The sequence below is a fragment of the Mastigoproctus giganteus genome, chromosome 6, assembly GCF_048544385.1.
Source record: "Mastigoproctus giganteus isolate SK-2022 chromosome 6, ASM4854438v1, whole genome shotgun sequence".
Lineage (NCBI taxonomy): Eukaryota > Metazoa > Arthropoda > Arachnida > Uropygi > Thelyphonidae > Mastigoproctus > Mastigoproctus giganteus.
This window is the reverse complement of record NC_143580.1, coordinates 231592841-231616548: the sequence shown is the minus strand read 5'-3', so window position 1 is coordinate 231616548 and position 23708 is coordinate 231592841. Positions and strand designations below refer to the sequence as shown.

The 23708-nt window shown below is 37.3% G+C and overlaps 1 protein-coding gene across 1 annotated transcript in view; it reads right to left on the bottom strand.

Moving 5' to 3' along the window:
- LOC150085077 (endoplasmic reticulum membrane-associated RNA degradation protein-like) overlaps positions 1-23708 on the bottom strand; it is a 110410-nt gene that overhangs the window by 5553 nt on the left and 81149 nt on the right. The window contains exons 14-16 of the mRNA XM_090376456.1: positions 20915-21075; positions 19115-19354; positions 3022-3129 (exon numbers count right to left, since the gene is read on the bottom strand). Coding sequence (XP_090232582.1) covers positions 3022-3129; positions 19115-19354; positions 20915-21075 — 509 coding nt within the window. The remainder of the gene's footprint in view (positions 1-3021; positions 3130-19114; positions 19355-20914; positions 21076-23708) is intronic.

The window sequence follows — 23708 nt, the reverse complement described above, 5'->3', positions numbered from 1 at the left end:
TATGCTTTTGAAAAAGATATCAGGAAAAAATACTGACTTATGTAGCTAATCCATGGAGTAATTCTTCTTTATGTACGAGGGGATATCAAAGAGTTCATACCCTTACCTAGAAAGGTGAAACTTCACGGGAACTTTAATCCTTTTCTATGTACTCGCCATGTATAGTAACACATTTTTTCCCATCTGTGGATCAGTTGTTTAATGCCTTGATCATAGAAGTTTGCACTTTTTGCTTGAAACCGTGATTCTACTTCACTGATGACTTCCTGAGACAAATCAAAGCAGCATCCACACAAAGGTTTCTTCATTGTACCCCAGCATTCATCATTTGTCACCAAAAGTTCTCAACGCCCACATTACACAAATCCAACAGTTGGTGAGAACAATGCATTCGACATTGCTTTTGCAAAGGCATCAGCAATCTTGGAACCCATCGTGTGGAGACCTCAGACGTGCAGATGGCCATATAAAATGCTGTGGGCAGACTCATAACTAATTCCCACTGCATTTGCGATGAAATTAATTATCACACATCTGTCACTCAGCACCGGCTACTCAACCTCTGCAACTGTCTCACTGTCTATAGATGTTGATGGCCTTCCTTCTCTTGGCTTGTCAAAGACACTTGTATGCAATGAAACTCCCATTTCCACTTTTTTACAGTGTCATAGGATGGAAAATTCTGCCTATACACCCAGCTTTCATTTCTTTGTCAATTTCCTAAGCTTTCTTGTCCTGCAAATGCAGGAACTTCATCACTGCTTGATACTCCACTTTGTCAACCCTAATGTCCTTCCTCAGATTCCGGGCTCCACCTCTGGTGTACAATCGCCTACGAGAATAAAATTTCACATGTTAGTTATTAAATATGTAGACAACTTATATAAAAACAGCAACTTCCTACTGATATTTTATCTAGGTCAGGGTATGAACTCTTTTTGATACCCCCTCGTATTATCAATAAACATAAAACAACTTCATATGTGAAAAAATAAGACAAATGACTAAAATATATTATAACTTGTGCCTGTAAACTGCATGTATATTCTCTGACCAGCTTGCCTGTTTTATAAAATGTGTTACCAGAACGGAAAACCACGCAACCCTTGCCCAAAACTGACTGGTTCTCATCACAGTGCTGAAATAACCTGTGATGACATAGAAATAATAAAAAGTTTTGGAAATTGTTGTAGATTCTACCTTGAGCAACTGAACAACTTAAAGTAGAGCTACACTTTTCTGTGTGTCTGGATTTAGTGTTCATGATGCATGTGTATAGCTTTATATACATACAGACCAAGATCAGTGATACTTACAACACCCACAAGTGTGTGTGTGTGTGTGCATGTGTGGCGCCTCCGTAGCCAGGAGCAGCAGTGCGTAGCACACGCTTCTGGATTAGACCGGGGTTCAAGCCCGTGACCACCAAATACGGAGGATGCAGAAAGGTCAGGGAATGACCACCGCATATCCCCGGAGCAATATGGCCTTAGTTGCTAATGCTCCTAAAAACCAAATAACAACAACAACCCACAAGTGTGAAACAAGAAGTTCAAATTACTGCAAAAATTGCAGCCAGACACCTTGTATGTGCAAAATTAACCAAAAGTTGATATTAATAAACATTTACTCTATCAAATTCTGCAGAAACAAAAACATTAAATATTTAAAATTTGTTCAAGAGCTTCATACAGATGATGCTGGCAGATAAACTGATGTTGGTTATTAGGTAGTACAGCAGCAGCAGCAACTTAGGCCATATTACACCATTGTGCATTATGTACATACAACCATGTTTCTAATGGGTTGATATGTATATTTTGTAAGCCAAAAAACCCAGAATAACTCATAGGGGAAAATCTGACCATCTGACTGAGATCACCTAACTGCAGTCTTGATTGTAGAGGCCTTTACAAACTCTTCCAACATGTAAAAGGACTTGAATCCAGACCCCTCCAAACAATGACAGTATAATGAAACCAATATGCTGCCACGGACAACAAATAAACAGAGTGCAACAGGGAAGTGACCATGTGACTACAGACCTTTTTGATGTTGTCCATGTTGTGTGTTTAAATCTAAAGCTGACCACACATCAAAGAAACACAAAACATGAAATCTTAAATGGATTTCATAAAACAGGAACACATTATTAGCAACTGAAGTCCACACACCAGTGCAATGCGTTTCATGTGACGGACTTCGATTGCTAATAGTGCATTCCTATTTCATGAAATCTGTTTGTTTCAAATTTCATGTTTATTTGATGTGCAGCCACCCTAAAAAGAATCACAAAATATGCACTCCAGTTAACTGAGCCCATGTGTGGCCAATGAAGTTGACACTCTTGCCAAATGCATAAACAGAAACCTCCTGTTTAGCAGAAAACCACAACTACTGTATTGTATTTCATTTCAGACCAATATCTAATATTATTATACAACATTTACCAGCATAATTTCAGATAATGAGCTCTAAAATATATCTGCTCTACTGATATCCATAGACAAACAAATTTACAAATAATATCTAGTATGAAATTTATACAAATGTCTTGTTTGTATCTTATTTTTCTGATATCATAGAACTTTTGGGTGTCCTTGTATATATTTCACATAAATAGCATTATGTGATTTTTATGTGAAACATTGCTTGGGGGCATCAACTGAGTAAATCTGATCGGTCACAGAAGTGACGTCATTCACCAGAGGCACTTTCCAGGCACCCACCACTAGTCTGTGCTGAGCACTCACTAGTAGTATGATTAGAGTGCATGATGCATTTTTCATGACTGGTATCCTTAGGAAGAGTTTAGCGAAATCCAAGCCAATAGCCTAATTACCTATTTTATTGTAGCCATTTATTGAATAATATGATTGTGACAATACAAGTATTTGTCATATGACTACAAGGTTGTTCCACATAAAACTATCTACCATGTGTGCTTGGCACACGTGCAATTTACTTTATTTTATTTTATTTTTTTTTAGTTAATGAGTATAAATACTATTAATACTGTACCTTAATAATTTTGTTTGCTTGCTATGATCTCCTTCTACATTTAAACTGTAACAACGAGCCACAAGAAATAAGAGTATGAGGAGCAAACCCTGACCTATTGGCACCACACTGAAATATCAAAAAGTATGTTAAAAAACCTTATGAGCATCTCTCTGTACATAATTAATCACATTTGGTGTGTATAAATTAAAATTATTACTGCTGAAACAGGACTTATTAATCATCCAGAGCGGAGATGGCCAAGCCAAGCTTCTGAGGGTGGCTTTGAGAACTGCACAAGATAATCCCCAAATGCTTCAAGCTTTCAATATACATTACAAGCCTGTTCAGTACGTACTTGTGGCTTTCACAATATGCACTTCAAAGACTTTGTACACAAGAAAAATTTACTCTTCAGATCAAGTCATTTGAAATTACTTGCAAGTAGCTTTGTTTTAACTACATTTAACATGCTTTCATAATATACTGTTTTAATAAATAAAACAGTATATTATTAAAATTCTATAAAGCAGACTAACATTTTTTTTGGAGAAAACCATGCCCATCCCTTTTTCGAACGTTGCATGACTAAAGGCATAATAATTGTTTCCTAAGAATATCTGGTATTTTCTTAAAATACCAAATAAATATATTCGGTTGCTAGTTACAGTTTTTTTTTTCTTTTTATTTCTTGTTAAAGTATTGCTTTTAGGTATGATATTTCCATTCCATATTTGTCTGAGAGCTTAATTCATTTCCCCTTGCTCAGATTACAAACCTGAGGGGGCATAAACTGAAATTGAGGAAATTTTGAAATTGATTGCTGGAACAAACTTCCATCTGTCGTTGTAGAAGTTGACAGCTTAAATAAACTCAAGACAGAACTAGACAAACATTTGAAGCGAATGGATGGGTGAAATAGGAAAGGGTTGGTTTTTTTTTTTTTTTTTTTTTTGGCTGATGCTATATAAGCTTGCTTTCTTGCATCATATGCCTCTACTAATGCTAATGCTAAGTGTAAAAGAGCCACAAACATCTCATAAGCTGCAACTTGGTCACTTCTGATCCTGAGTGATTTTAATAAATTAGATAATCATATCTGACTTATTAAAAAAAAGTTTCAGTTTACTGTCAATTTTCATTTCAGCATACGCTGATTAATCCAAAAAAATATTTTATGAAAATATTGTTACTGTTATTATTTATTACAAATTTTAATTTTTTCGATATATATAACAAACTCTAGTAAAATGTTCATGTAGAATATAGTATAAATATACCGGGTGGTTATAAAATAAGTTTCCCTATTCTGGAGACCCTAGTGTCAAAACTGTTAGAGTTAGCACTGTGAAAATCGGTGAGTATGTCATTTAGGGTATGGAGAGGCAATCTGTAGAAGAAAAATATTAGTTTAAATTTCCTCCACCACGGAAAAAAATGGCGCTGCATATATGTAAAAGTTGTCATTTACTTCAAGACACGCTGCTTACGCAAATGACAACCTGTTCGATAAAAGCAGAAAAGCCAACACTACCGTCAATAACCATTATGGCTCTTACAAAAGAGGAACATGCTCTTTTAGTAAAACTGTTCTACTGAATAATAGTAATGCTAATGCAGCACTACGTGAATATTGGAAACTTAAAGGTTTGTGTAAAGGTCAGTGGGGCTTCGAAAACTAATAAAGAAATTTGAAGCAACCGGGGAGTTAGGTGTAATTCCAGGCAGGGGACAACCATGTATCGCAATGGAGGTAGTGGATGAAGTGGCGGTTGTAATGGTCACAATGTGAAACACTACCAGTCAGTAGTGCCTGCCATAGGTGTGTAAAGAGACTTGAACCTTCCTTGGTCTACTGTAAGTAAATTGCTTCGAATAATTTTACGCTGATTCCTGTACAAGATTCACGTAGTGCAAGAACTAGTCGTGATCAGCAACAACGAATAGACTTTGCTCTACAATTTCTGGCTCATATGGAACTTGATACATGGGCTCAAATGATCTTGTGGTCTGACAAGGCACATTTCACTCTTCGTGGGGCTGTAAATGCATAAAACTGCTGAATATGGGGAACTTCTCTTCCATTTGCTGTGCATGAAAGATCACTACAAAGTCCATATATTACAGTATAGTGTGGATTCACAGCAGAGTTTATAATTAGACATAATATAATTGGAGTTTATAATTGGACAGTTTTTCTTTGAACAGACTACACCTCGTGGCCTAGTAAGGTGTATAACTAGTGCATGGTACTGTGCTCTTCTAAGAGATCACATTATTCCTGCCCCACAAGTAAGGCAATGCTTGAAGACCGTAGCATTCATGCTAGATGGTGCCCCTCCCCATTTGGTTGACAAGCAAAGGAACTGCTCCGTTCAACATTCAGAAATGATCACATCATTTCTAGACACTTTCCACAGCTCTGGCCAGCCTGATCATCACATCTCAATCCCTGTGATTTCTGGCTATGGGGATACCTGAAAGACGGAGGTGGCATACAGATGCTTGTTGATTTGAAAGTAAGCATTAAACAGCATGTAGCCAACATCCTCAATGAGATGCTACAAGAAACTGTGTCGCACGCAGTCCTCCATTTTCAGAATGTCATCTCAAGTGAAGGAAAGAACATAGAACAATATCTGTACATTTCTAAGTTCTAATATTAAAATCTAATCCTAAATTATGTATTCCATCTCATGTTTACAGTGCCAATTTCTCCACTGACAGCAGAAATTTGAACAAATTTTTTCTTCTTCTACAAATCACTTCGCCATACCCTAAATGACATACCCACTAATTTTCACAGCACCAACTCTAACAGTTTTGACACTAGGGTCTCCTGATTAGGGAAACTTATTTTATAACCACCCAGTAGATTAAATCATCTGTGTAAGTTGTATCCACTGAATTCAGCTCCATATTTAGAATGCCTAATAAATACAACATAAAAACCTTAAAAAGTGCAATTTTTTTCTGTACTTTTTTTGTATTATCAAATTCTGCTTTCCACAGTGAACAAATTGTTAACAGGAGAGACTGCTTCTACAGGGATAGGATACACTTAAATAGAAAGGGTGCAAGAATATTTGCTGATGCTATCGAGGCAGTGTTAGGTGGGTTGGAAAACTGCTAGCTTGCGGGGGATACAAGGACTAATAGATTAACAGTACCCACTGGCAGAGGTGAAAGTGATTCTTGCACTGCGAGATAAGCACTGCGAAAGGAAAAATAAGGGTAGGAGTGTGTTATAGGCCTAATGACTTGAATGAGTACAATGAACAATTGTACAGAGAAATAGAGTGGGCCAGTAAATCTGAATGTCTTATAATGGGGGATTTTAACTTCCCAGATATTGACTGGAACTTGTGGGTTGGTCACTCACACATCAGTCAGACTTTTGTGGATTTATTGGATGATTGTTTTCTGCAGCAGCATGTTCGAGAGGCAACCAGAGAAAGTAACACTCTTGATCTGGTTATCAGCAGTGATCATTCGTGTATTAAGAATTTGCAGATAAAGGAACCACTAGGTGGCAGTGATCACAGTGTGCTGAAGTGGGATTTACTCAAAGAGGTAACTACCGTCAGGGGTAAAGGAAAGGGTTTTTGCTTCCGTAAAGGGGAGTACAGTGGTCTCAGACAGTTTTTAAATTCTGTACAGTGGGATCAACTGACGATGTTACCAACAGTAAATTCTAAGTGGGAAGCATTCAAGGAATTAATCGTGGAAGCTACTAGACTTTATATACCGATTAAGAAATATCGTTCAAGGTTTAGGCCTAAATGGTTATCAAATGAACTAATGAGACTCGTGACAGAGAAGAAAAATGCATGGGATGCATATAAATTATCAGGTGACGCAGAAGCCTGTGGCAGATATAAGCTAGTCTGTAATCAGGTCACAAAGGAGGTTCGGCAGGCGAAGGCGGATTACGAGAAATCTTTGGCAAAGGATGCTAAGAAAAACAGCAAGGATTTCTTTACTTATATAAACTCTAAAAGGAAGGGGATGAATATGATTGGTCCACTTGACATCGATGGTTCGACTGTTGATGATCCTGCTCAGATAGCAAACAAACTGAATGAGTATTTTGCATCTACATTCACACGTGAGGAATTATTACAGTTTGAAAATGGAAGAAGGTTATCAAATTGTAGCAGTGTGCTTAATGATTTTGTAATAACTGAGAGCAAAGTGGAGGAGAAATTGTTGAAGTTAAACATAAGAAAGGCACCTGGGGTGGATGGGATCTATCCAGTTATTTTAAAGGAGGCGGCAAAGCAACTAAGCAAACCCTTAGCCATAATTATGAGAGCATCCTTGGACTCAGGGGAGGTTCCCACGGACTGGAGATGTGCAAATGTGTCCCCAATTCACAAAGGTGGATCGAAGGGTGACACGAGTAATTACAGACCAGTTAGTTTAACTTCTGTTCCGGGTAAAATAATGGAGTCACTGGTTAAAGATGCATTGCAGGATCATCTAGACAAGACTGCAGCAATAATTCAAACACAGCATGGGTTTGTTAAGGGAAAGTCTTGTCTGACAAATTTGATTGGTTATTATGATGTGGTCACAAAGGAACTGGATGCGAAAAATAATTTTGATATCATATACTTGGATTTCAGGAAAGCTTTTGACACTGTTGCGCATGGAAGACTACTGTACAAATTGGAGCAGAATGGTATTAAGGGTAAGTTGCTACAATGGATAAAAGGATGGTTAAGTGGGAGAAGACAGAGGGTGGTAATCAATGGGTGCTGCTCTTCATGGACTAATGTTATTAGTGGAGTCCCACAGGGTTCGGTGTTGGGCCCACTGTTGTTTTGTGTATTTATCAATGATATTGATGAAGGTATATCAGGCTTAATGTCGAAGTTTGCAGATGACACAAAGGTTGGCAGGGTTGTTAATGACAGTAATGGCAGTGTGCTACTGCAACAGGATCTAGATAATTTGGGCAGATGGGCTAAGAAGTGGCAACTGAAGTTCAACCTTGACAAATGCAAAGTACTGCATATGGGTAGAAGTAACCCCAGAGAAACGTACCAACTGTGTGGTACTACACTTAAGGTGGTAGAAAATGAAAAAGACCTGGGAGTAATTGTGCAGTCAGATATGAAGTTTTCTGAGCAATGCAGACAGGCTGCTAGGGCAGGTCATGGGGTTTTGTCAATGATATATAGGAATTTTGCTAGCAGGGAAAAGGAGGTGATTGTCCCTCTGTATAAGGCAATGGTCAGGCCACGCCTTGAGTACTGCGTACAGGTCTGGAGGCCTCATTTTAGGAAGGATGTAGATTTGCTTGAGCGTGTACAGAGAAGAGCAACACGATTGGTGAGGGGAATGAAGGGATTCTCTTACCAAGAGAGGCTTAAGTTCTGCAAATTGCAGTGGCTGGAGACTAGGCACCTGCGCGGTGATCTGATTGAGGTCTATAAGGCCTTGAATGGGTTGAGCACGCTGAATTCTGATGGGATCCTTCCACTTGTTCAGATTACGAACCTACGGGGACATAAGTTCAAATTAAGAAAGGACAGATGTAGAATAGATGTGCGGAAATTTGCCTTTAGCCAGCGGGTAGTTAATTGCTGGAACAAACTTCCATCTGTCGTTGTGGAAGTTGATAGGTTAAATAAATTTAAGGAGGAACTGGACAGGCATTTGGAGGGAATGGCGTGATGATTTTTTTTTTTTTTTTTTTTTTTGGCTGATGCTGCATAAGCTCCTACACTTGCTTTCTTGCATCATGTGCCACTACTACTACTACTACTACTACTGTTTCTATTGGAATGAGCAGCAGCCTGGAAAACAAGATGCAGGGTGTTGGGAGTCATTGCGGTACAAGTAAACACATGGGTTGTGTTAGGGTAGCTAAGAATAGGAACAGAGGCATGTATACTTCCATGTACGCCAATGCTAGGAGTTTGGTAAATAAATTTGATCAATTTGAGGTATTACTCAGAACATCAAAGGCAGATATTGTTGGGATATCAGAGATGTGGTGTCACACAGATATAAGGAATGCAGAACTGGAATTTGGGGAATACAATGTGTACAGAAAGGATAGACAGGATAGGAAGGGAGGAGGGGTTATGCTATTAGTTAAGAAACACACAAAATCCAAGGAACTGAAGCCAGTCGACATCACTGGCCAGTGCGGTGTTGAGTCAGTTTGGTGTGACATAAGCATTGGGAGAGCAAAATTGAGAGTAGGAGTGTGCTATAGGCCTAATGCCTCTGATGAGTATAATAAGATATTGTACAGGGAAATAGAGTGGGCCAGTAAATCAGAGAGTCTTATAATGGGGGATTTTAATTTCCCAGATATTGACTGGAATTTGTGGGTTGGTCACTCACACACTATCAAGGCTTTTGTGGATTTATTGGATGATTGTTTTCTACATCAGCATGTTCGGGAGGCAACTAGAGGGAGTAATACTCTTGATCTGATTATCAGTAGTGATTCTTCATAAATTAAGAATCTGCAGATAAAGGAACCACTATGTGGCAGTAATCAGTGTGCTGAAGTGGGATTTACTCAAACAGGTAACTACCATCAGGGGTAAAGCAAAGGGTTTTTGCTTTCGTAAAGGTGACTACGGTGGTCTGAGATGGTATTTAAATTCTATATGGTGAGACCAACTGATGATGTTACCAACAGCAAATTCAAAATGGGAAGAATTCAAAGAATTTATCTTGGAAGCTACTAGGCTTTCCATACCAACTAAGAAATATTGTTCAAGGTTTAGGCCTAAATGGATGTCAGATGAACTAATAAGCCATGTGGCAGAGAATAAAAATACATGGGATACATATAAATTAATGGGTGACATGGAAGCCTATGATAGATATAAGCTGGTCTGTAACCAAGTCACAAAAGAGAATAGGCAGGCAATTATGAGAAATCCTTGGCAAAGGATGCAAAGAAAAACAACAAAGAGTTCTTTACCTATGTAAACTCTAGAAGGAAAGGGATAAATCAAATTGGTCCACTTGATATTGATGGTTCAACTGTTGATGATCCTGCTCATGTGGATAACAAACTAAATCAATATTTTGCATCAACATTCATGCATGAGGAGTTATTCAGGAAGGATAATGCCAGAGGTGAGTTAAACTCTGGGAGTGAGCTGGATGATTTTGTAATAACTGAGAGGAAAGTGGAGGAGAAATTGTTGAAGATAAAAAAGGCACCCGGAGTGAACAAGATCTATCCAGTTATATTAAAGGAGGCAGCAAAAGAAGTAAGCAAGCCCTTAGACATAATTATGAGAGCTTCTTTGGACTGGACTGGAGACGTGCAAATGTGACCCCAATTCACAAAGGAGGATCGAAGGGCAACACAAGTAATTATAGACCTGTTAGTTTAACTTCTGTTCCAGGAAAATTAATGGAGGCACTGGTTAAAGAAGCATTGCAGGATCACCTAGACAAGACTTCAGTTATAGCTCGGACACAGCATGGTTTTGTTAAGGGAAAGTCTTGCCTGACCAATTTGATTGGATACTATGATATGGTCTCAAAGGAACTGGATGCAGAGAATAACTTTGATATCATATATTTGGATCTTAGAAAGGCTTTTGCGCAAGGATTTTGCGCATGGAAGACTGCTGCACAAATTGGAGCAGTGTGGCATTGGAGGCAAATTGCTGCTATGGATAAAGGGATGGTTGAGTGGGAGAACACAGAGAGTGGTAATCAATGGACACTGCTTATCATGGACTAATGTTATTAGTGGAGTCCCTCAGGGTTCAGTATTAGGTCCATTGTTGTTTTCTGTATTTATAAATGATATTGATGATTGTATATCAAGCTTAATGACCAAGTTTGCAGACGATACAAAGGTTGGCAGGGTTGTCAAGGACAGTACGCTGCTTCAACAGGATCTAGAAAAGTTGAGCAAATGGGCTGAGAGTCGGCAAATTAAGTTTCACATTGACAAATGTAAAGTACTGCATATGGGAAGCAGCAATCCCAGAGTGACGTATTAACTCTGTGGTACTACACTGACAGTGGTAGAGAACGAAAAGGACCTGGGGGTAATTGTGCAGGCAAATATGAAGTTTTCTGGGCAGTGCAGATGGTCTGCAAGAGTAGCTCATGATGTCTTGTCAATGATATACAGGAATTTTTCTACCAGGGATAAGTATGTGATTATCCCCTTGTATAAGGCAATGGTCAGGTACTGACCTGTACTGTATACAGGTCTGGAGGCTCAATTTAAGAAAGAAGGATGTAGAGCTGTTGGAATGAGTACAGAGAAGGGAAACAAGATTAGTGAATGGAACGAAGGGTTGCTCTTACAAAGAAAGGCTTAAGTTTTGCAGATTACAGTGTCTGGACACTAAGCACCTGTGAGGTGATCTGATTGAGATGTATAAAGCCTTGAATGGTTTGAGCATGCTCAATGCTGATGGAATTCTTCCTCTTGTTCAGAATAATCATTTGAGAGAGCATAAATTCAAATTGAGGAAAGACAGATGTAGGATAGATGTGCAGAAGTCTGCCTTAAGCCAGTGGGTGGTTGGTTGGTGGAACAGACTTCCATCCTTTGTTGTGGAAGTTGATAGCCTAAATAAATTTAAGGCTGAGCTGGACAGGTACTTGGAATGAACAGAGGGGTGAAATGGGAGCATGTTTTTTTTTTTTTTGGCTGATGCTGCATAAGCTTGCTTTCTTGCATCATATGTCTCTACTAACACTAATGCTAAATGCAGCATCTAGACAATAAGGCTTTTTTTAGAGTTAAAATAAATTTTAAAAAAGAAAAATTAACAATATAAAATAATTGATCAATTACCAATATTATCATGCATATTGCTTTTGTGTTTAGAACCAGGGTAAATCAAACAATAAAGGCAATTTATTTTTTGTTAAATCAAGAAAAGGAAAAGTATGCAAAAATTTTAGTATTACTTTTCCACATAGTCCCTTTGCTTCTCCAAACACATCTCACATTGGTCCAAAAACTGCCATCTAAGAAAAATTATTGTCAGTTCATGAAGACACTTGTATATCATTTTTTTGACTTCATCATATGAAAATTGATATGCACACAATGCTTTTTTTCAGAGGGCCAAGAAAGCAAAAGTCTGAGGAGACAAGGTCCAAATGTATGATGGGTGAAGAGGAAATTCAAATGAAGTTTCTGAATTATTTTCAATGGTCACAACAGCCAAATTAGGTTAAGCATTTTCATGCTGCAGCAGAACACCTTTTGACAGCAAGTACTTCCAACATGGCACAATATCTTGCACTATGTCAGTCTCTCCACATTACTGATAATGTTCCAGACTAGGTCTGTTCAAATCCAAAACAATATCAATATGACTTTGCCAGAAGGCATGCTTTTGAATTTTTTGACTGTTGGGAACCACGTTTCCACTTCATGCTTTGCTGCTTGCCTCACCAGGATACACCTATGTTTTTTTGAAAAAACGTTTATTTACGAGGAGCGGTACGAAAAGAATGCCTCCTATTTTTTAACTCAGAAAATTTAATTCCTACAGCTATGCCTTTTACATCAATTAATCCTCAAAATCATTAATAAAGACACACTTATTTTTCCACAGTCACCTTCATTTTCTATGCACTTCTGCCTTTTCTGAGTCAGATGCTGTATTCTAATCCTGTTAAGGCCCTTACTCTCTTGCTCTGGAGGGCTTTGCGAACACTGCTTGAGCTGGCCATCATCCGCAAAATGGGTTCCATGGGGGAGCATCCTTCAGCAGGCCATAGAGGTGATAGTCAGAAGATGCAAGATTTGGGCTATGAGAGGGGTGAGGAAGAACAGTGCACCCCAGTTTTGCAATGGCCTCAATCGTGTGCAGACTGGTGTCGGGTTGTGCATTGTCATGGAGAAGAAGAACCTCATTAAGGGTTTTTGTCTGGTTTTTTTTCAACATTTCCACATATCAATCTGAGTTGACTGTGGTGCGACACTCCAAAACGTCCACAAGCAAGACCCCAGCTTTATCCCAAAACACTGTCACAATGACTTTACCAACAGAAAGCTGTCTTTCAAACTTCTTCTTGCATGGTGAATTTTGATGGTGCCAATCAATCCATCGACTGTCTCTTCGTTTTAGGGCATAATTGGGGACTCAGATTTTGTCATCTGTGACTATGTGTGAAAGAAAAACCCAATTCAACCACCACATTTGTTTGATACATATATCTGTAACATCCACCATTTTTAACTATCCATGTGTTACGCTCACGAGACCGATCACAGCATCACTCGATATTGTGAAACTAGAAACCTCTAGTGACTACTCAGTGACATGCAAAATGATCTACGGTGTCACATTTGAAAGAAAAAAAATTAGGAAGCATTACTTTCGTACTATGGTGCCAAAGATGCTACATAACAACCTAGGAGTAATAGGTCTCCCAGAGAACACGTACAAGGAACTCCAGAAAGTCGCAATCTTGAACACATGTAAGTTAGTCAGAGAGTTCCTCGACCAACAGTAACACCAACCATAACAAGGTACCAGTACCCATCAGGAAGAAATAATATAATAATAAAAACAGCTACTATAAGTATTATTTTTTCACAGATCAGAATGGCCATGAGCTGTGATTAGTTTCTATTTTTCAACATATTCTCTCTACAAATATGAAACTACTGTTATTCATCACTGAGCAATGAGAAGAGAACAAATATCAATATAAATAAATTGATATAAATTGCATATAAATTATCAGGTGACACAGAAGTCTATGGTAGATATAAACTAGTCTGTAATCAAGTCACAAAGGAAGTTAGGCAACCGAAGGCAGATTACAAGAAATCTTTGACAAATGATGCTAAGAAAAACAGCAAGAACTACTTTAGTTATATAAATTCAAGAAGGAAGAGAATGAATCAGATTAGTCCACTTGATACTGATGGTTCAACTGTTGATGATTCTGCTCAGAGAGCTGATACTCTGAATGAGTATTTTGCAGCTACATTCACACATGAGGAGTTATTAAGGGAGGAGAATGTCAGAAGTTTATCAAACTGTAAGAGGGTGCTTAATGATTTTGTAATAACTGAGAGCAAAGTGGAGGAGAAATTGTTGAAGTTAAACATAAGAAAGGCACCCGGGGTGGATGGGATCTATCCAGTTATATTAACCCCTTCATGGATTATCCCGAGATATCTCGTTTTTAGTTTTAAAAGTTATTTTGAACTACACAAAATATCTTGGGATACAATAATACGTCCAAATTTACAATTGAAACATATTTTCTTGGACAATTATCTGGCTAATTTTGCATTAGCCAGATAAATCTCGAGATTTCTCGGGATTTTCTTACAGCTGGCAGCAGACGACTGGCTTTCATTTTACTTATATTTACTTATTGTACAGCAATGTCAGAACAGTAGCATGCATTCCTACGTGCTGCAAGTAAGCAAAATAAAATTTGCATCCTAAATGCTGAATACTGAAAGCATTAAACAATTAGAAAACAATATCATTGGGTGCCTCCTCAGCCTGGTGGGAAGGAGCAGCAGTGCGTAGCACACGCTTCTTGATTAGACCAGGGTTCGAGCCCGTCACCACCAAATACGGAGGATGTGGAAAGGTCAGGGAATGACCACCGCATATCCCCGGAGCAACATGGCCTTAGTTGCTAATGCTCTTAAAAACCAAATAGCAACAATATCGAAAAATATTTTGGTGCCCTCTTGAACTGCTCCCGTAAGCCACGCTTGCTTCAACTATCCACAGAATGTAGTTAGTTCCCGATTATCGCTTGTGCGTTCCACTTGATTTTTTAAAATTTATTTATATAATGAGTAGTGAAGAGTGTTTTTCTGTTCCTTTCTTTTAGCTCAAGTGGAAATTTATTAAAAAAAAAAATCTTTATAATTTGCATACTTTTTGGCATACATGAGATAACTCGGGATAGCCAAAATGGGTTAATTACTCCCATGTATTTTCTACTAAAAAATTTATAAAAAACACAAAAAACTATACAGTGAGTATTTGCATGATGCATACTTTTAATCTGTAAAATAAAAAAAGTCAATCTGTTATAGCACATTTTCAGGAAAAAAATGTTCCGGGAAGGGGTTAAAGGAGGTGGCAAAGGAAGTAAGCAAACCCTTAGCCATAATTATGAGAGCATCCTTGGACTCAGGGCAAGTCCCCATGGAACTGGAGATGTGCAAATGTAACCCCAATTCACAAAGGGGAATCTAAGGCTGACATGAGTTATTACAAAACCTGTGTTCAAACCACTGTTTAACTTCTGTTCAGAGGAAAAATAATGGAGTCACTGGTTAAAGATGCATTGCAGGATCATCTAGACAAGGCTGCAGTAATAATTCAGATACAGCTTGGGTTTGTTAAGGGAAAGTCTTGTGTGACAAATTTGATTGCATACTATGATGTGGTTACAAAGGAAGCGGATGCAAAAAATAATTTTGATATCATATATTTGGATTTCAGGAAAGCTTTTGACACTGTTGTGCATGGAAGACTACTGTACAAATTGGAGTAGTATGGTATTAACGGCAAGTTGGGTGGTGGTTGAGTGGGAGAAGGCAGAGAGTGGTAATCAATGGATGCTGCTCTTCGTGGATTAATGTTATTAGTGGAGTCCCCCAGGGTTCGGTTTTGGGCACATTGCTGTTCTGTATATTTATCAATGATACTGATGAAGGTATATCATATATGTTGAAGTTTGTAGATGGTACAAAGTTTGGCAGGGTTGTTAATGACAGTAATCTACTGCAACAGGATCTAGAAAAGTTGAGCTGAGACGGGGCAAATGAATTTTAACATTGACAAATGCAAAATACTGCACGAGGGAAAGTAACCCCAGAGAAATGTGCCAACTGTGTGTAGAAATTTAAACTGACCTGGGAGTAATTGTGCAGTAAGATAGGAAATTTTCAGAGCAATGCAGACAGGCTGTGAGAGCAGTTCGTGAAGTATTGTCAATGATATACAGGAATTTTGTTAGTAGGGAAACGGAGGTGATTATCCCCTTGTATAAGGCAATGGTCAGGCCATGCCTTGAGTACTGCATACAGGTCTGGAGGCCTCATTTTAGGAAGGATGTAGAGTGCTTGATTGAATACAGAGAAGGGCAACGAGATTGGTGAAGAAAACAAAGGGGTGCTCTTACCAAGAAAGGCTTAAGTTCTGCAAATTGCAGCATCGGCAGTGGTGGATTATCACACAGGCATATAAGGCCTTGGGCCCCCACATGCCCATGGGGCCCCCAAAACCTTAACAACCCTGCCAACCTTGGTATCGTCTGCAAACTTGGACATTAAGCCTGATACACCATCATCAATATCATTTATAAATACAGAAAACAACAATGGACCCAACACTGAACCCTGAGGAACTCCACTAATAACATTAGTCCACGTTGAGCAGTGTCCATTGATTACCACTCTCTGTCTTCTGCCACTCAACCATCCCTTTATCCATAGCAGCAATTTGCCTCCAATGCCACACTTCTCCAATTTGTGCAGCAGTCTTCCATGCGCAACAGTATCAAAAGCCTTTCTAAGATCCAAATATATAATATCAAAGTTATTCCCTGCATCCAGTTCTTTTGTGACTACATCATAGTATCCAATCAAATTGGTCAGACAAGACCTGCCCTTAACAAAACCATGCTGTGTCTGAGTTATAACTGAATTCTTGTCCAGATGATCCTGCAGTGCTTCTTTAACCAGTGTCTCCATTAATTTTCCTGGAACCGAAGTTAAACTAACAGGTCTATAATTACTTGTGTCAGCCTTTGATCCTCCTTTGTGAATTGGGGTTACATTTGCACATCTCCAGTCCATGGGTACCTCCCCTGAGTCCAAAGAAGCTCTCATAATTATGGCTAGGGGTTTGCTTACTTCCTTTGCTGCCTCCTTTAATATAACTGGATAGATCCCATCCACCCCGGGTGCCTTTTTTATGTTTACCCTCAACAATTTCTCCTCCACTTTCCTCTCAGTTATTAGAAAATCATCTAGCTCACTGCCAATGTTTACTTCACCTACGACATTCCCCTTCCTGAATAACTCCTCATGTGTGAATGTAGATGCAAAATACTCATTTAGTTTGTTAGCCACCTGAGCTGGATCCTCAACTGTTGAACCATCAACATCCAGTGGACCAATCTGATTCATCCCTTTCCTTCTTGAGTTTAAATAGGTAAAGAACTCTTTTCTGTTTTTCTTTGCATCCTTTGCCAAGGATTTCTCATAATCTGCCTTTGCCTGCCTAATCTCCTTTGTGACTTGGTTACAGACCAACTTATATCTATCATAGGCTTCCATGTCACCCATTAATTTGTATGTATCCCATGCATTTTTCTTCTCTGCCATATGTCTCATTAGTTCATCTGACAACCATTTAGGCCTGAACCTTGAACAATATTTCTTGGTTGGTATGTAAAGCCTGGTAGCTTCCAAGATTAGTTCCTTGAATGCTTCCCATTTTGAATTTGCTGTTGGTAACATCATCAGTTGGTCCCACTGTATAGAATTTAAATACTGTCTCAGACCATCATAGTCGCCTTTACGAAAGCAAAAACCCTTCCCTTTACCTCTGATGGTAGTTACCTCCTTGAGTAAATCCCACTTCAGCACACTGTGATCACTGCCACCCAGTGGTTCCTTTATCTGCAGATTCCTAATGCATGAAGAATCACTACTGATAATCAGATCAAGAGTATTACTCCCTCTAGTTGCCTCCCGAACATCCTGGTGTAGAAAACAATCATCCAATAAATCCACAAAAGCCTTGCTAGTGTGTGAGTGACCAACCCACAAATTCCAGTCAATATCTGGGAAATTAAAATCCCCCATTATAAGACTCTCTGATTTACTGGCCCATTCTATTTCCCTGTACAGTATCTTATTATACTCATCAGAGTCATTAGGCCTATAGCACACTCCTACTCTGAATTTTGATTTACCTATGCTTATGTCACACCAAACTGACTTGACACTGCCCTGTCCATCAATGTCGACTGGCTTCACTTCCTTGGATTTTATGTGTTTTTTAACTAATAGCATAACCACTCCTCCCCTCCTGTCCTGTCTATCCTTTCTATACACATTGTACTCCCCAAATTCCAGTTCTGCATTCCTTATATCTGTGTGACACCACGTCTCTGATATCCCAACAATATCTGCCTTTGATGTTTTGAGCAATACCTCAAATTCATCAAATTTATTTACTAAACTCCTAGCATTGGTGTACACGCAAGTATACATGCACCTGTTTCTATTCTTAGCTACCCTAACACAACCCATGTGTTTACTTGTACCGCAATGACTTCCAGCAGTCTCTGAAATATCCTGCATCTTGTTTTTCAGGCTTCTGCTCATTCCAATAGAAGCAGTGCAAGAATCTCTTTCACCTCTGCCAGTGGCTACTGTTAATCTATTAGTCCTTGTATCCCCCCGAAGCTAGCAGTTCTCCGACCCACCTAACACTGCCTCGATAGTATCAGCAAATATTCTTGCACCCTTTCTATTTAAGTGTATCCCATCCCTGTAGAAGCAATCTCTCCTGTTAACAAGTACATTCCTGGCTGAAAAAAATTCTACCCCTTGAGCCTTGCACAATATTTCCCGGGCCGAATTGATCGACAAGGCTCTCATCATATACTCCCTCCTATCGTGTCTGGGCAGAATTGCAGACACTTTCAAATTCAACCCTACTTCACGGCTTTTTTTCAACAGTGACCTGTACTTGTTAAGTAATTCCGCTGGTTTTTGCTCAAGTACATAATTCCTGTATTGAGCATATTTACAAAATTTGCATATATCCCCTCCAAAATAAAGAATCTTGTTGAACACAAGCAAAGAGAAATCTGTGGTCATTTTCAAAGTGGTTCTGGATCTGATAGGGTTGCAGGCATAATGTACAGTACAATAAGAGTAGAGTTACATTTCTCTTATTATTACTCAAGACCAAAAAATATTTCCATTCCCTAAAAACATACTAAGATTTCAGATATTGATAAATTATGTTTATATTTCATACATTATCATTAGGAAAAAGTTTTATATCTCCATTTATTTCAGACTTTAGTACCTCAGCATCATCATCTCATATTAGCTATAAAAACAAAAAATAATGCATCACCGTACCTATTCATTAATCTAATGTAATTTGCCCTCTGCCTTGAACGCAGCCTCTTTTCCTTCCACATTACATAGCGACTATTTACTGCAATATGTACTTGATAGGACACTTCAGTTGCATGAAAACAAATCTGTCGCAATAGTGTTATAATTTCAGATTCCTTCCTTGGACGGTATATAGTACATGGATGCCACTGATGTATCACAGGTAATATCCTCTCTAAACTTTCTGTGGACAAAATTAGGCTATACTGAAAAAAATAAAAATAAAATTTCAAAATGTGTATACATTATTTCAAAAACCTATTAAATTAGTATGTAAACATTAAATCTGGTGGTGGGAAATTACAAGCATAACTGCCCTTCAGGAAATTAAATTCTTTTCCTATACTTAGAAAATTACATATAAATATAAAAGTAGTTTTTTTGTCAAATTTAGATTCAACTTACTATTTGTTTAGGGCCCAATATGCAGTTCTAAAATTTGCCCTGATTAGAGTATTTATAGCAATTAACAAAAAAGGACTAAGTTATTTCAGCAGATTGTTCAATCTTCTGTTCATATATCTTTAAAAATTTATGTACTTCTCTGACAGCACTTAGCCAGCAGAAGGCACAAATTACCTCAGCAAGCATTTAGTAACATTTCAATGGTGCTTTCTAAATCTTCCATAAGGAAAGCAGTGTAAATGTATCCAAATAACAATATTGGTATCTTGTATTGTAAACTGGTCACTCATGTGACATCTTCAATTATCAAAACTAGCAAAAATATAGTGCAGAATAAAAGCTAGAATCAACAGTGTTGCATGCTACTATTTTGTTTAACCCCCACAATATAGTCAATCATTTTCCTCATCTAATAACACCTTCCTGTTCATCTTTAGTTCCATTCAATTAGCAGCACACATAGAGAATGGTTGATCCAGGTGTTGGCTAATCCCTGGTGGCGAAATGGCCTGACCTAACGCTCTTTTTTTCAGGCCTGTTTTGCAGACGTTCTGAGCTTTCACAGGAGTAAAAGGTGGAGATGGGCTTATGTCTAGGAGCCACCCTTCATATCAGGACACACACAATCAATGTACAGAAACACTACAGTATATATAAGAGTTTGTATATAAAATCTGTATATAAATATTGTATATAAATTGATTAATATATCTTGAGAATGTATATACAGTTGTGTGTTAATAAATAAAAAAAAATAAATAAAAAAAAGCACTTGTAGCTAGCTATAAACATTCTCCAGTGGAAGACCTAGGAGCTACATCTCCCATGAACGAAGAATCCATTAAGAAAGCAATGCCACAGATATTTTTTAATTCTACTACCTAGTGTAAATATTTTCCAAATGAAATAAAATAGAAATGTCTCGTAAAGTTATCAATAAACACTAACAAACTTGGTTACCATTTGAAAGTAGTGTTAAAAGTTCCCACTTGGAGAACCCGATTTGATGTTTACTTTTATATTTATATTACTATATAGAAGTTTATGAAAAACATTATTTATTGCGGAATCTTTTGTCTGTTTGTATTTGACTGGGGAAAAAATTACATAAGAAATATCTACAAGCTTCTAAAAATAAGATGATATCAATGGGGTTAAAAATAAGGTCTACTGACATTATAAATATTTTATTTTATAGTGCTTATAGGATTACTGAACATAGAAAAAAATTCAGAAATAGCATTACTGCATTATAAAGTTTTACAAACTGAGGAAAGATAACTCTTGATACTTGAATGGTGCAAAACTTTCCTTTCAATAAGTATTATTGTATAAGATCTAAAGGGGTTTACTAACCTTTCTTGTAAATCTCTTAACTGGGAATGTCTACAGAGAAATTTCAGACAACTTTTAAATTTCTCATGTGGTATATTATCGCAATCACTTAATGCTCTGGATAAGTCCGCATCTGATGGGAAATTACTCCAGTCTAACAAGCTGGTACAAAAACCCAACATCTAAATTAAAAATGCAATAAAAGATGTATTAACATGCTAGCTAATATATGCAGCACATTACATTTCAGGTGCATTAGTAAATAGTAATAATTCATGATTTATAATAAAACAAAAAAAAAAAAAAAACACAAATTTAGAAAATATCATTTCTGCACATCCACCATGTTGCCCATTCCTTCCTCCAACCTGCACATGGCAATAAACATAATATCCAGTGCTTCAGCTACGATATACAGTATATGGATAGCTTATGTGATATGTATGAAAAAAATAAATAATAATTGCCATATTTCTATTATTCCTATTATTTTCTATTATTATCAAGTAAGTGTTCGCTTTTAATGAAATTTGAGAATGCTCAACAAATTGTTCTAACATAGCAAAATATAAAATTTCATGAAAATCCAAGTAGTGGGAGTCGAGTTATTACATGTGGATACACGGATAAAGAAATAATAATTGTCATATTTGTACTGGTACAATTTTAATGAAATTTGGAATGGCTTGAAAAATCTTTTTAAAAGGCCCATATTTATATAAAATTTTGCAATAATTTGTCCATTGAGAGGTGAGTTGTTATATTCAGATGGACAGACATAGTAAAGACAAAAGGCAACATTATGCATATATGCTAATGCACCTAAAAATATACAATAGTCAGTATACATGATATAAAATCAATTCAACAAATATATCAGCTAGCTAATAAGTGAAATAACAACAGAAATTTTAAAATTAAGTAAAATTAATAGATATCCTAAACTTGACCAACTTGGTCAAGGTTTTGTTGTTTTGTTGCTTACAGGTCTACTGTAAGCAACAAAACAGTGGAAGAAGTGGGGCATACAAATCTCCAAAATTCAAAAAATCCACATATCATATTAGCTGTGAAGAGTACCTCAGAGAAGAGAGGGAAGGAGAGAGAGAGAAATTTTAGGAACTGCTCTTTTAAGCATTTGCTGCCTCAACGCTTATATGCATAAAACAGCAAGGTCGTTTGCATAACTGCATTCAAAGCACCCAAGCAGTGTGGTGTAATGCATATGAGCAGTCATTCTTAAGTGGTCAACCAGTGAGTGCAGTAAATGTACAGGCACATAAAATTAACAACTAATTAACAATATTGGCACTGACTGGATTTGTTGTAGTAATGCTTCATGTTTATTTATAGACTTGGCACACAGTTTTGTTTTTCTCTTGTGTCAATGTAGTTTATGTACATGAATAAACTTTTTATAAAAAATTTTAAGATTTCTGATTTACAGCTCAACACAAAAGTGTTTGCTTTTAGCAATGAATTCTAAACTTTTAATTTTCAATCATTATGTATGAATTTTCAGAACACTGGGACGTCGAAATGTTGATTTTTTTTTTTTTTTTTTTTTGGCATTCTGAAAATTACAGCACATTGAACAAGTTCTCTCACATTTAGATGGCAGAGAATATGTTAAATCAATAAAAATTAAATTCTTATGAAGCTATAACAAATACATTTTAATTAACCAAATAATTTATAAAGATTATAGAAAACAAGTAAAAGAAATTTTTTGGAAGCATTTGCATCCCTATTTATAACAAACACAGTCGTGGAAGTGGTGGCCAACTTTTTTTAAATTCTGCTTGTGGTATAGCAATGTTAATGGACTGTAGTTCAGTATGGTCATGATTTATATCATTCTATTTTGTGCAGTTTTGAAATAATATGACCTTATAATATAAATAATAATAATATTTACTTGTTCGTGTACCCACAATGCCCAGTTCTGCGAACACATCTGTGCAGTGAAGTTTGTGTTTTTTGTTACAAATTGATTTTTTTTTTTTATAATAAAACAGTGAAAAATATTTTTGATATGAATGGCTTTAATTTGCAGTCACACTAAAGGTGACTGCAAATTAAAGCCACTGTTAATTTACCATTCCGAAAATCCAAGGGCCATTAAAGGGACAAGTAAGATTGTTTTTGCCTATATTGGTATGCTATTAAGAAAGGTTGGATGACAAGTGTGATGTTTAAACAATATTTCAAGAAGGGCTTTCATTCAGAGCTGAAGGAATATTGCCAAAAGGAGGGCATTCTGTTCAAGATCCTACTAATCTTAAGCAATCCCCCCAGCCATCTTGCAACAATTTGGGAATATTATGAGCACATAATAGTAATTTATTTACCACCAAACACTACCATCCTTTGCAACCAGTGGGTCAAGGGGTAATTAAATCTTCAAATCTTATTACCTTTGGTCTGTTCTGAATGATTAAGTAAAGCAAACAAATGAACATGACATCACAGTTAAAGACTGTAGGGTCTTTAGCATAAAGGATGCCATACAATTTGTGAGATTATCCTGGCAGGAGGTTCAATGTAGTATATGAATGGATTTGGAAGAAGCTGTGTCCACAATTTTGTCATGGTTGTGTTGTTTCAACATTGACAACATCATCATTGCTGCAAATAAAGGCAGCAAACAAAGATTGGTATCAGATGAGGTATATATCAAGCAACTTCTGTAATTCATCTTGGTGAGTTGACCAACAAAGGAGTTGTCTGAACAGCTTGCTCGTAGTCTAAACATCAAAGTTTTGGGTGAAATGTTAACCCATATCAGTGCTGCTTTGAACATAATGGAGTAGAA